Source organism: Gavialis gangeticus, unplaced genomic scaffold (genome assembly GCF_001723915.1).
Source record: "Gavialis gangeticus isolate Ggan-Ray unplaced genomic scaffold, GavGan_comp1, whole genome shotgun sequence".
NCBI lineage: Eukaryota > Metazoa > Chordata > Crocodylia > Gavialidae > Gavialis > Gavialis gangeticus.
The window spans coordinates 54,383,117-54,396,376 of NW_017729030.1; the positions used below are offsets into that span (position 1 = coordinate 54,383,117).

Here is a 13,260-nt window from a genome sequence, read left to right on the forward strand (position 1 = left end):
TTTTTTTTTTTTTTTTTTAATGCAGAGGCCCAAGTTGCATATGCACTCGTGGAGTCGTCAACTACACTGTATATTTATGAAATACTCTTTGTCTGGAGAAGTAGCCTGTTCCTCCTTAGGAGCTCTGGGCCAGGGATGATTCCATAGGATCTTGTTAAGAGTGGAAAATATCTGCCTACCTAATCACAAACCCCACAATGGCTTCCATTGCAGCCATAAACCTTGTACGCAAGAAGCACCTCCAACTTATAGCATTTCAGTTCGCATTTATAGGAATCATCTCCTGTGGAAATGTGCTGATCTGGCCTACAGAGGCCAGTCACTGGTTAAACATTAAGATCATTATACAGGAACTGATAAAACGAGATCACGGTGTCACCATCCTTGTGTCGAACGCTTCTCTTTTTATCAAACCCAAAGCTGAGTCGGCTGAGAAGTTTGAGATATACTCTGTACCCTTTACCAAGAGCCACATTGAATCTTTGATCAAAGGAATAATTGGATTGTGGCTGGATAACAAACCTACTACGTTCACTTTCTGGAGGTTTTATAAGGAACTGGGAAAGCAGGTCAGGAAATGGCATGATTTAAACAGACAAATGTGTGATGGCGTGCTAGGCAATCATGACTTCATGGCACAGCTGAAGAGGAGCAAGTATGACCTGCTTCTGTCTGACCCAGTGACTGTCTGTGGGGACCTTCTTGCTGTCAAACTGGGAATTCCCTTTGTGTATTCTCTGCGGTTCTCACCAGCCTCAACAGTGGAGAGACATTGTGGAAAGATGCCCTCCCCGCCTTCGTATGCACCTGCAGTCTTGTCTGAACTTACTGACAACTTGTCATTTGGTGAAAGAATAAAAAACATAGTGTCTTACTACCTCCAGGACTATGTTTTTCAAAGCTACTGGGGAGAATGGGACTTGTACTACAGTAAAATTCTAGGTAAGCCTTTGACCCTTTTGTTTGTATTCTCACTGTTGTTTAAAGTCTTAAGTGCTGTTGCATAGAAAAAAAATTGTGTTCCAGAATGTGAAGTTTCCAAAGTCAAGTGCTCAAAAATTTAGTGCCGCAAGTAAAGTTGCCTCATGCAACATTAATCCAGTCCCCTTGATTATGTACCGTATCATAAATGAGTCTTGTTCAACATCACACTGTTGGGTCAGAGGTAGAAACAGGACTCCGGTCTGTTACGTTCCAGCATGGTGCCATTACCACATCTTGTCTCCTTGTGTACCTCCTGTGCTCTCAATGAGGCAAGGGTCCATTAGAACAAATAGTGCCTAATTGTGTAATTAAAGACTACCATAAAGCCTTAAAACAAGGAAGCAGATGGGATTAGAGTTCTCTTATCAGCAGTTCCAGAAGAGACCATATGGCTAGGGACAGAAGTTCATATAAAGGGGTTTAAGTGATCAGAAACTGGTTTATATTCATAACAGAGCAGAAGCTCAGTGCACATAAACCTGTTTCAAAATGGTCGAAACTGGTTTAAGATGAACCTGGTTGAATGTAGTTATCAGACTTAACTGATTTGGGTCAAACCAGTTTACGAAACTTTTGTCCCAGACCCCTTCCTGGTTCAAGTTAAAGTACAGTCCCCCAGCATGCTTTGCAGCCCTGGGCTGGGCTGTGCTGTCTGCTCCAGAGAGCAGAGCTGGCCTTGCCCCTCTGCTCCCTAGCTGGAGCAGTGAGGGCTGGCTGACAAAGGGTGGGTGGGGGCAAGCCTGGCTGGGGATGCAGCCTAGCCTAGCAGGGGGAAGGAGAGAACTCCCCCTCAAGGCACATGCCGGCTGGGACCTGGGGCCAGGGAGGGGGGTTAAATCCCTTCCCCCACTCAAACTTACTGCTGGTTGCAACTGTGGACTACAACTCCCAGAAGCACCTGGAAGCAAGAAGAGAAACTGATGAACACCCCTGCAGAGTCCTGCTGTTGTAATACTGGACTGCAAATCCCAGAGACTTTAGGGCAGCAGGAAGAAGTGAACACACAGCCAAAGAGCTGTGCTCTAGCACCCCCTGGCCTCTGGCCTAAGCCACTGCAGGCATATGGCTGCATTGCCTGAATCAAAGGTAAATGTCTGTTCACTTCTGTTTCAATTTAATCTGTGCAGTTTAGACTAACCTGCAAAGACTGAATCAATTCAGCCTTGGGCTTTTTGATTGTTTGTACCTAGCTTATGCAGTTTTCAGTTAACTTCATATGTCCTCTATCTTTTAGGCCAGAAGTGTCACTCTCACCTCCATACCTTGGGCCAAATCTGAACCACAGGACTCCTCATGGGCCAGATCCAGCTTGAGGTAGTGGCAGTGGGGCAAGCAGGCACAGCAGGTGCTTGCTGTGGTAGAGGCATGTAGACATGTCCAAACTAGCTTCAAAGTAGCCAGCTGAGGTGTTGCACTGCCCTTACTTGCCCCATGCTGCCAATGGCCATATCCACTGGGACCTACCTGACAAGAAAATAAACATACTGTTTGGCAAATCCCCCCTATGTCTCTTGTTAGGTGCAGGGGGGAGCTGAAACTGAATATTAGATGGGTTTACATTGCAATCAAAAGTGTGGAAGCAGCTTATCTAGGCATGCCCAAACTAGCTAGCTCAAGCACTGCTTGCCTGAGTCAGCACAGGCCAACTACCTGAGTATTAACCAGGTTCTTGCATGAAACCCAGGCTGCCACAACTTTGCTGGTTTTGGTATCCATGCTAGCTCAATTTAAAACTAGCTCAAGTGTGCCTATACAAACTCTACGTCCCTATAACTGCAATGTAGGTGACATATCCTCAGCTGGGAATCTGAGCATAATGCTCTTATGGCATAGAGCCATGGCTGAATACAGAAAGGACCATTGGGCTAGACCTTCTAGTCTGACATCTTCAGTGTACCCTATATCCTTTCCATAAGTCCAAAAAGAAGGCCATTAGCTTTTTGGATTTTATGTAATCAGTTCTCTTTGTGGTTCTAGGCATTAGGTCTTGGTGATGGAAGGATAGTTGTGCCATGCCTCCTTCAGTGGGATCAAACACAAAATTTGTTTCTTTTCCAGACATAGATTGTGGAACCCCTTGTTCACTGACTTCAGATTTTTCCTACAAAACCTGCCTTGGCCCCTGCCAACCTCCCCAGTTCTTAGAAGGAGCCGGCTTTAGGGGTTTTTTAGAAACTTTCTGTTACTTTAACTATGAAGTGGTTACTCTTATAATTTCCTCAAACATGAATTCTTTCCTTCTTGAATAATCCCCTAATAAATCCCAGAGCACAACCCCTTTTCTCCCAAATAGCAAAATATATTAGCGTGAAACCTCTTCTATCATAGAAAGTGCAATACAGGTGTACTGGGTGAAATGATTTGGCTTATGCTATGCAGAACAGAGGATGTGATAATCCTTTCTTGCTGTAACCAGAAATGACATTCAAATTGTCGTTGTCAGTTCCACGGATCAGACATAAATGAAAGGCTGAAGTAAAATACATTCTGACCTTGCTTTCCAATATGCCTAATAGCTGGCCTGGTGAGTCAGAGGAATATTCAGACGGTCTCAGCTGGAATACTGAAATCAATAGCAGCTTTGTAACAGATCCCATGCTTACATCACTGGTTATTTAAAACCGATCCTCCCTTTTCAAAACATATTCCATTTGTGTACATTGTGACCCGAAATAAACAGAGAGAGTATTGAGATTTCAGTTCACACAAAGGCTTTGTTCTGAATTGTTGGGAGCTGTTGATTGAGCTAATTTGTTTGGCTGCAATAATAATTGACTTGGGTATTAATTACATGCAATCAGTGGTAGTTAGTTTGGCTTGGAACCTGCAAGTGCTGCATACCTTCGGCTTTCATGGAACTCAGCTGCTTGCTGAACTTGAGTACTTCTTCAGGATCAAGGCCTTAATTCCTCAGAAAAATTAAATTTTATTGTTGAGATTACAGGGTCTCGGCGACTCACCTCAGCTTCCCATCACTATTCCATTACAATAGCTGTCAGATTTCTTTGGGAAGAAAGGAATGAGAATGAAAGAGGAAAGAAGCCAAACAGTACTATCAAGTAGTAATGGCAGACCCTGTGATACAATACAATTTGGTAAACAATAAGCATTATAGTTGGACAGGGTTCAGAAGCTTTTGCCTTCTCACAGTGAAATGGATGTATTTCTTAATTACAGAATAAAAGGATTGCCTAGACAATGGGATTGTACTGTTTACCAGACATTCAAGCCCTGTTTACGATACATTACTGTCACCTAGTGGCATATAGGGGCAGCATACATGTCTTATAAAAGGGATTGTCTACAGCAGTGGGGTCCAACTGTTTTGACAGGTATGAAACAAATTAAGCCTTGTGCCTTCCCTAAGTGCCATACCAATCCCTGTCCCTGGCTCAGTCTGTTGCTCTGCTTTCTGCTCCCTGCCCTATCTACTGCTGTGCTGCCTGTTCCCTACCCAGTTTGCTGTGTGCAATGCATAGAGCCGGCCAATGTGGGGCTAGTGTCATGTTGGCTCTTGGCATGCAGGAGATGGTAGATGCAAGGCACTCTTATTCCTGAATAAGAGTGTCCAAACATGGAGTTAACCAGGACCAAGTCTAAGTGAAGGCATTCTCCCTGGGCCTCCCACTGGTATAGACATCCCATTTTATGAGAGATGTCTTGAAAGGCTGGTAAACAATACAATTTCACTGTCTTGGCAATACCTTTATTCCACAAGTAAGAAATAAATAAATGGGAGAGCTGCTGCAGTAGTTAGAGCAAAAAAGCAAGATGTTAAGGGCCACCCATTTTACTGAATGGTTGGTTGCTGTTTTCTGTAGCTTTCAGCGTTGTTTTGGGGTTTGTGATTTCATTACTAAGTAAAATAATGAATCTGAATAACCAAGCTGGGTGGTCACAAGTGCAAGAAGGTCTTCTGCCTGATGTACTGGCAGGACATTCAGGAGGTTTGGGTTCAGTGCCCACCTTTGCTGCAGACTTCTTGTGCAACCCTTGGCAAGCAGTTCAGGAACACTATCTCCACCCTCTTCTTGAGTTTGCTGCCAAGAAGTAAGCTTTGCCCACCCACTCCTGATCCACATGCTCCAAACCTGAAATGCAGGTGGTGGGGAGAAGAGGCAACACAAGCTCTCTCAGCACCTGGTGTGGGGGGAGAGGAATTTTATACGGAGCCCCAACAGTTGGTAGGAGGTGGAGGGGGAGTGGGAGGGGACGAATCTTAACTGTTCAGATACTCCTCATTTGAATGGTGACTGCTACTGCTGCTGCTTCAACAGCATAGACTGGCAGCGCTCTGAGCTCTCTGGAGACCCTCTGGCTGGGTTATGCAGGGCTCCATGTGTTGTGGAAAGTCTCTTAGGGGTATGGGTTAATTCTGCTGCCCCTTCTAAGTTGGCACCCAAGGCTGGTGCCCCTCTCATCCCACCCTAGTTACACTACTGGTGAGGATGCTCTGTGGCCACTCCTAAGATCCCTTTCTCTGACAAAGCAATAAAGAGGTACAGTAAATGCTTTCACTGAAGCTGTAGGTTTAACCCAGGTCATGGGTGTATATTTGTTATTGTTACCTAAGGTGAAAAATGACTGTCTAGAAATTCACTCTACAGGTATAGCTTCTTTTTTCCTATTCTTGAGAGGGCCAGACCTTCTCAACATGTTGGATGCCCCCCCTGTTTGAAAACCAACCCCTGGATGCTACACTGAGCTGTTGTGTGCTGAGCACATTTGAAAATGTAGCCCCTTTTGAGACTGAGTATTTTAGAAAATCTAACCCCTAGATCTTCAGGGAACTGAAAGTGTAAACCAGCAGGAGTAACACCAAAATAGAACCAAGACCCCAGAGACAGCTGCAGAAACTAAGGGCTAGCTGAAATTCAAAACTAAGGGCTCTATATTACCAAGTCTATTATAACAACACCAGCAAAGCTGCCTAGTGAAGTACATGCTTACAAAAAAGGGTTCTTTTGCCAGCAGAGTTATACCACCTGCGCAAAGATGAAAGTATATCAGCAAAAGGGTTCATAGTTATGACACAAAGCTTGCAGGGTGGACTTGACCTAAAGCAATCCTGCAAACTGATGTGCACATGCAAACTTTTGTGCCCATGTGAATTTAGATCCACTAATACCAATGCATGCCCCTGCAGTCCAGTTCCAAAATCAAGAGCTTGGTCTGTGTCTTTTCAGCTCTTGCTTTCCTTTCATCGCAGTAGTTTACACTCTTTGAATTGCAGTGGACTATTATATTTTGAGAAGCACAGAATGTGGAAAAGCTTTTTGAAAGCAGAAAGGCAAGGTAAGGTATAAAGGGCTGAATTTAGAAAGTATTTAAGTACTTAATAATGCAGGGTAGATGCTTTTTCAACAGGCAAGAAGCCAGCAGGCATTAGGGCTAGGGACAGAAGTTACACACAAACTGGTTTAAGTGATCAGAAGCAGGTTTTAAACTGTAACAGAACATAAGTTCAGTGCACATAAACCAGTTTCAAAATGGCCGAATGCAGTTTGAGATAAACCTGGTTGAATGTAGTATCAGACTGAACTGATTGAGCTCAAACTAGTTTATGCATCTTCTGTCTCAGACCCTTTCCTAGTTTCACTTAAACCAGAGTCCTCCAGCATCCCAGCATGCTCTGCAGCTCTGGGCAGGGCTGTGCTCTCTGCTCCAGCACAGCAGGGCTGCTCTGCCCCTCTGTTCCGGCCCCTCTACTCCTTAGCCAGAGCAGGGAGTGGCAGCGGTGGGGGTGTGGCCAGATGCCAGCTGCCCTAAGGAGAAGGGAGCAGAGAAGAGGTTTATTCCTTCTCCCTCCCCTGTCCCACCAGCATGGACTCCTGCCAGGCATTTCTTTGCTTGCTGCACCAGCAGTGGGGGCATGGCCAGCCTCAGCAGTAGCCTCAAGTGAACTGGCCAGGGAGGGGGTTTAATTCCCCCCTCCCTGTCCCACCAGAATTGACCCAAACCAGGGTCCACCTGGCGCTTCCCCTTTGCCACTGCAGGGGCAGGGACATGGCCAGATGCTGTCTGGTATACCGCCTGAGGCAGAGGGGGCAGGAAAGGGGTTTATTTCCCACTCTGTCCCTGGGGCACTGCAGCTGGGGTCTGCCTGTCTTGACTGCCACTGTCACTAGTCACTCCCTGTGCGGGGTGAGCAGTGGAATAAGTCCCCTCCCTGCCCTCTCTGCCTGACACTGGAAGGAGGGGGAAATAACCCCCCTTCCTGCCCTCTTGCCCAAGGGGCCATGCCACTGGAGCAGTGAGGAGGGAGCAACCCTGATGGGGGCAGAACCCCCTTTCATGGTTTCCCAGGAGCTCAAGCCTCTTCCTGGCAGCTGGTGGGGGGGAAGGAAGGCTGTGCTGCAGGTAAGAGTGGAGTGGTCAGAGCTGCTTCCCCCTGCGTAGGGCAAGTGGAAGCACTGGGGCTTAGCGGGGTGGCCTTAGGCTCCCAAGCCTTGCCTAGCACTGCTGCTGCTTGCCCCGCACAGTCTGTGGCAGCTCTGACTGCCTCATAGTGCAGCCCCCCACAGTGCAGGAAGAGGCTTGCAGGTCCTGGGACACCATGAGAAGGGCTGCTGCCCCCATCAGGGTCCCTGCCCCCTCAACAGTCCAGCAGCAGGGGCACGGCCCCCCTTAAGCAGGGGTGCATGGAGGGGAGTTATTCCTCCCTCCCTGTGGTTTCTGGCAGAGGGGGCAGGGAGAGAACTTATTCTACTGCTTACCCTGCACAGGGAGTGATTGGTGGCAGCAGTGATCAGGGCTGGCAGACCCTGGCTATGGTCCTCCTGGGGCAGAGTGGGGAATAACCCCTCTCCCTGCCCCCTCTGCCTCAAAAGGCCATGCCAGCCAGCATCTCGCCATGCAGCTGCAGCAGCGAGGAGGGGAAGTGATGATCCTGAACCGGGTCCATGCTCGTGGGACAGGGAGGGGCGGAATTAAACCTCCTCCTTGGCCAGTTCACTTGAGGCTCCTGCTGGGGCTGCCATGCCCCCCCCAGCACAGCTTCCCTGCGGGTGAGGGTAGCTCTAGCGTCCCCCTGGCCCCTGGCCTGAGCCACTGCAGGTATATGGCTGCATTTCCTGAATGTTTATTCACTTGCAAATTGTTTCCATCTAGGCAGGTTAGACTAACCTGCAAAGATTGAATCAATTCAGGCTCCGGCTTTTTGAATGTTTGTTTCTAGCCTAGGTGCCTAATTGCTTATGTGCCTAGTGAGGTTTATAGACACCCATCTGCCTGCTTGGATACTCTGCAAATCAGACCTGTTACTCTCACTGAAAGTCAATGGCATTTGGGTTTTGAACTCCTATTTGCACCTTTGAAAATCTCCCTGATTTTAGAAATGACATAGAACAACAAGCTCCCAGCATGAGCTGCCATTAACTTCTGATAAGGAGGCCTCTGGTACCTGATTCATTCCATGCTGAGTAAAACTCCTGTTCAGGTTTTCCAGAAGCAGAAAGCTGATGAATAAAACACAGGGTTTGTTACTGATAGGATGAATTTTTTATGACTTACTCCTGAGAGGCAGGCTCCTACATAAAGGCAGCCCCTGCTCATCCTCAGCTGCTGCAGCCATGCTATCTCTGGCATGCATCGGCAAAATATTTCTTTGCCTCTCTTTGCTGGCTAAGAACTCATGCCCTGGGAATGTACTTGTTTGGCCTGCTGAGTACAGTCATTGGAGGAATCTGAAGGTAGTGACTGAGGAACTGGTGGACAGGGGCCATAACATCACAGTGCTGGTCCATTCGGCATCCCTTTCTGTCAATGCAACTTCGACTTCTGCTCTTCATTTTGAAACCCTTGAGATCAGCTTTACTGCTGGTGAGCTGCAGGCACTGTGGGAGAGATTCCTCTGGTTTTGGATCTTTGAGAAATCTCAGCTCTCCTTCTGGCAGATGCACAGCACAATGAGAAGCCTTTCTCAGAGCAGTACTACCTTGTACAGACAGATATGCAATGGGGCAGTAAGAAACAGGAAGCTGCTGGAAAAACTGCGCTCATCCCACTATGACATCCTCCTCACAGATCCAGTAATCCCCTGTGGTGAGCTGTTGGCAGTGATGCTGAGACTCCCCTTTATCTTCACCCTAAGGTTTTCTCCAGGGTTTGCATTTGAGAGGCTGTGTGGTCAAGTGCTAGCTCCTCCTTCTTATGTACCAGCTGCCACTTCCCAGCTGCAGGAAAAGATGTCCTTCCTGGAGAGGACTCAAAACCTATTGCTTTACTTCATGCATGACATGCTGCAGCTCCTGGTTTGGAAGGAATGGGATTCCTATTATAGCCGTGTATTGGGTGAGTTTCAATAAGTATCCACCCCTGCATGTGAAGTCAGTGGGTGATATAAGATGGATGAGTGATTGAATTTTGTACAGGGGTGGAACTTAAATGGTGTAAACCGACTTTAGTGGAGCAGCAGTAGTTTACACAAGCTGAGGATGTGGCCCTGTGGAGGTAGGTTTCACTGGAGAGGAAACCTGTATATGAGTCGGAATCAGGGAAAAGTGCTCAAAGGTCTCTGTGTCTTTTGGGTGAGCTAAGAATTCAAGAAGATATTTAAAGCCAGTGACAAAGATTTTTCTCTGACACTGATGTAACTCAGGAGTATCTGTAGACATTGATCTAAACAGGTGGAAATGGGGGGTGGAAATGAGTGTCCTGCTTCAAGGCATGTCCAGTGAATCCATACTGACCTCTGTCCCCCATCTCCTTCAGCACTTCCGTGGTCTAGGTTGAACACAGTCCATTCTAGTGAAGGACGTGTAGCAAGTGGTGGAGACTGGGATCTCTTCAAGCTGTGTGGGCAGCTTAGAAGTGAACAGACTGGAGGTGGATGGAAAGAGTCCCATGGGATTCTAAGTGAAACGCAAGCTTTCCAGATGAGAAGGACCCACGTTTTAGTGATGGCATGTCAGAAGACCAGACTGTTGAACTGCTCAGTGAAGAGGACTTGGGTATGAACAGGGTCCAAATGAACATAAGAAGTACCATACTGGGTTAGACCAATGGACCTTTGAACTCAGTATCCTGTCCCCAATAATAGCAGGAGTGGATGAGAAGAAGAGCATGTGAACAGGGTATATCTAGAGTGATTTCTCTCTGTCATACCCTCCTGGCATACACCACCATTAGTTTAGAGGTGCCAAAGGATACACCCTGGACTGTTCTGTTTTGTAGCTATTAATGTAGTGATTGTCAATCAGGACAACAATGACTGGATATTGCAGTGTCAGGCCTACAGAAATTAAGTGTGGATGACTGAAAGACAAGGGCACACAATAGACAGAAATAGATGAAGACAGTGGAGGCAGCCAAGGGACTCTAGGGCTTATAGTGCATTATTATTATTATTATTATTATTATTGCCATATGCTATGGCACCCTGAGTTACCTTAAGATCCTTTCAAGGGTACTGCAGGGTGCTACGCAAAGATAGCACTGTTGGGTATGCAAACATAATTCACAGGGTAAACCCAGAGATTTCAAAGAGGAATCCATAGTGTTCAGAACATTCTGACCTGCTCTGGGCTTTCTGAGTTCTTTGCTATTATTTTTTTCTATAGTCAAAAAATGAGTTGGAACTAAAAGTTGGCATTTTCTGAGGGCTGCCTTGAGTCTTAAAAGGTTGAGAGCCACTGCATTAATGAATCTATCATCCATGACTTTGTATGGTCCCCTCTTGAGCCTGGCTATACCATCTGCCTTTATAACCTCCTGTGGTAATGAGTTCCACAGGTTAACTATGTGCTACATAAAAAAATCAATTTCTTTTGTTAGATGAGTTTTACATTCTACTGTTAAAACGCTATAGATTGTTTGGATCCTTGCTATGCAGTGCTGCAGTGCTTCTTGTAAAAGCCAGGCCAGCCTTGTTTTAATTGCACTTGTATACTGCTGTTTGTGCCTTTGATGTTTAGTCCTTGGCTGGCTAAGAGCTCTGATAGCAGGTTGCTAAAGAGTCTGAATGGGGCTTGGCAGATGAATGTGTTGACTCATGTATGTCATGAGGGGGTTAGCCATTGTGCTGGGGGAAGGGAGAAACATCAGGTTGGAGGCACCAATAAAAGCGCGTTTTTGCAAGGCAACCACACAGCACTGAGCACTGACATAAGCTTTATTAAAAACACGCTGCTGGATTTATGACGTTGGAAGCAAGGCAATATTATACTGCACAGAATTTGGCTGTTAAGTGTCTTTTGAAATTGCTTCACAAACAAATTAAAAATGTGCCCATTTACGGCTATTTACAGTACACAAAAATAAAGAGGCTGAAGTCAAAGTGAAACATTTTGGCTGACCTAAAGCATTTTATTTTATTTTATTTTATTTTTGATAAGTAGTTTGTAGAAAGTTATAAGAATTTGATTATTCTTCCCAGTGTAAGTTGAAAAGACTATTCAAAATACAGAAAAACTTCCTGGGATAAGAAAACCATCTCCCAGCTAGCTTTATTTTTGGCAATAATCTTTCTATTTCCATTTTTTCTTTTTAAAATATTTAAGTTCCTGATTTCATTGGAAACCTAAACGTAACCACAAATGAAACATGTGTCCTTCCTGGTAACTACAGGGCTAATTAGGTGCTATCAAATTTGGTGTTTTCCATAGCAACTGGGTTCCAGTTTAGCATGGACAGCTCTTCGTGTTATTTATTAGGGCTGTGTGAAATGGCACCGTTCTGTTTCGACGGAACAGCGTTTCGTTTAGAATTTCGTTTCGATTCAAAATTGCTGTTCCATTTTGTTTCTTTGAAACAGTTTCACTGTTTCAACATTTTGCCTAGGGGCTATAATGGGGAAGCCCAAAACAGCCTATAACGTTGTCATTTCTGGCCTGACCGGGATGAAACTTGCAGGAATGGTAGCCCCTTCTGAGGGCATGAATCCAGCGAAATTTCAAGGCGATAGGTGCAGGGGTTTCATGGAAATTGTACCTCAAAGTCTTGAAAGAAAAAACTCATGTCATGTATGTGTTAAACTACAGCAAGGTCAAAACTGCAGGGGTGGTAGCCCCTGATGAGGGCACAAAGCCTGCCAGATTTCAAGGAGATAGGTGCAGGGGTTTGGGGGAAACTGCACCGCAAGCTGTGGACAAGCAAAACTTGTGACATGGGTGACACTGTGTGCATTAAGGTGCAGCAGGTTGAAAGCTGCAGGCCTGCTAGCCCCTGCTGAGGCCATGAAGCCTGCCAGCTGTCAAGGAGATAGGTGCAGGGGGGTTCTGGGGCCCTGCACCTCTAGCTGCTGACAGGCAAAACTCGTGACATGGGTGCTTCTGGGACTGTGTCTGTCTTGGGGCACAGGGGGTGAAAACTGCAGGCCTAGCCCCTGCTGTGGCCACAAAGCCTGCCAGCTATCAAGAAGGTAGGTGCAAGGGGAGTCTAGGTTTTCTTTCACATGGTATAACATTTCTTTAGAGCAGGAGGACACCACCATACACACATCCTTCCTTGACTTGTAATACATCCTATTTCACTTGCCATAATAAAGCAGAGCCTCAGTTTTCCAAAATAGGATCGTGCTCATAAATGGCTATTGAGGCGGGTTTGTTTATACCCAGAATTTGCATCAGTTTAAACTAATAATGGGTTTTTTAAAACTGTGAATTAGTTAAACCCACTTAATTTGGTTTGAGTGGTTTATTTTGATTTACTGGTTCCTAACCAATTTAAACTAAATGTGACAGGTATCCAGAGCAGATATGGCTCTGAAGACTTTGCTTAGCATTTAAAAATGAAGTTGGCTCTTGATCCTTTGATGCTGGGGCAATGGAATTCAAAAGATTTGACCAGACAGGAACCCCGGAGGGGAATGTTGCCTTGTAGAGGACCATTTATACTGGTAGTTACTAGGCCTGTGAGAAGCAGCTAGTATTTGCTTTGGATTCGGATTGGGCTGATTTGGGGGACAGTGATTCAATCTGGTGATTCGAATCACTGTCCAGATTTTGATTCAGCCGAATCTGATTCGGAAATTCAGCTGCTACCAAATCTCTGAATCACTCAGGCCCATCCCCGACCTGCTCTCCCAGGCCAGCAATGGCTGCCCTGCTGGCCCCAGCTCCTGGCATTTGGGGAAAAAAAAAAGCCCCAACTCACTACTGTCAGGGACTCAAACCCCAACTTCCCAGGTCCGTTGTCTGACCGCAAGAGACAGGCAACACCAGCAAGGTCTTATCTCAAACCTCTTTATTGAAGCATGCATACAACAACAAAGAGTAGCCCATCTCCTCCAAGAACCAGCCCCCCTTGATAACAAGTAAGCAAGTTTATATAGACAGT

The 13,260-nt window shown here is 46.0% G+C and overlaps 1 protein-coding gene across 3 annotated transcripts in view; it reads left to right on the top strand.

Annotated features, from left to right (window-relative positions):
* The first annotated feature begins 9 nt into the window (after positions 1–9).
* Positions 10–13,260, top strand: part of LOC109301238 (UDP-glucuronosyltransferase 2A1-like) — a 65,160-nt gene continuing 51,909 nt past the window's right edge. Inside the window, exons 1-3 of one of the 3 annotated variants that reach the window (XM_019522264.1) lie at positions 10–942; positions 4,640–4,641; positions 8,652–9,276. In XM_019522264.1, the coding sequence (XP_019377809.1) occupies positions 198–942; positions 4,640–4,641; positions 8,652–9,276 (1,372 nt within the window). In that variant the 5' untranslated portion in view covers positions 10–197. Of the gene's footprint in view, positions 943–4,639; positions 4,642–8,511; positions 9,277–13,260 lie in introns of those variants that run through there. The other 2 variants (XM_019522263.1, XM_019522262.1) reach the window with 2 other exon arrangements.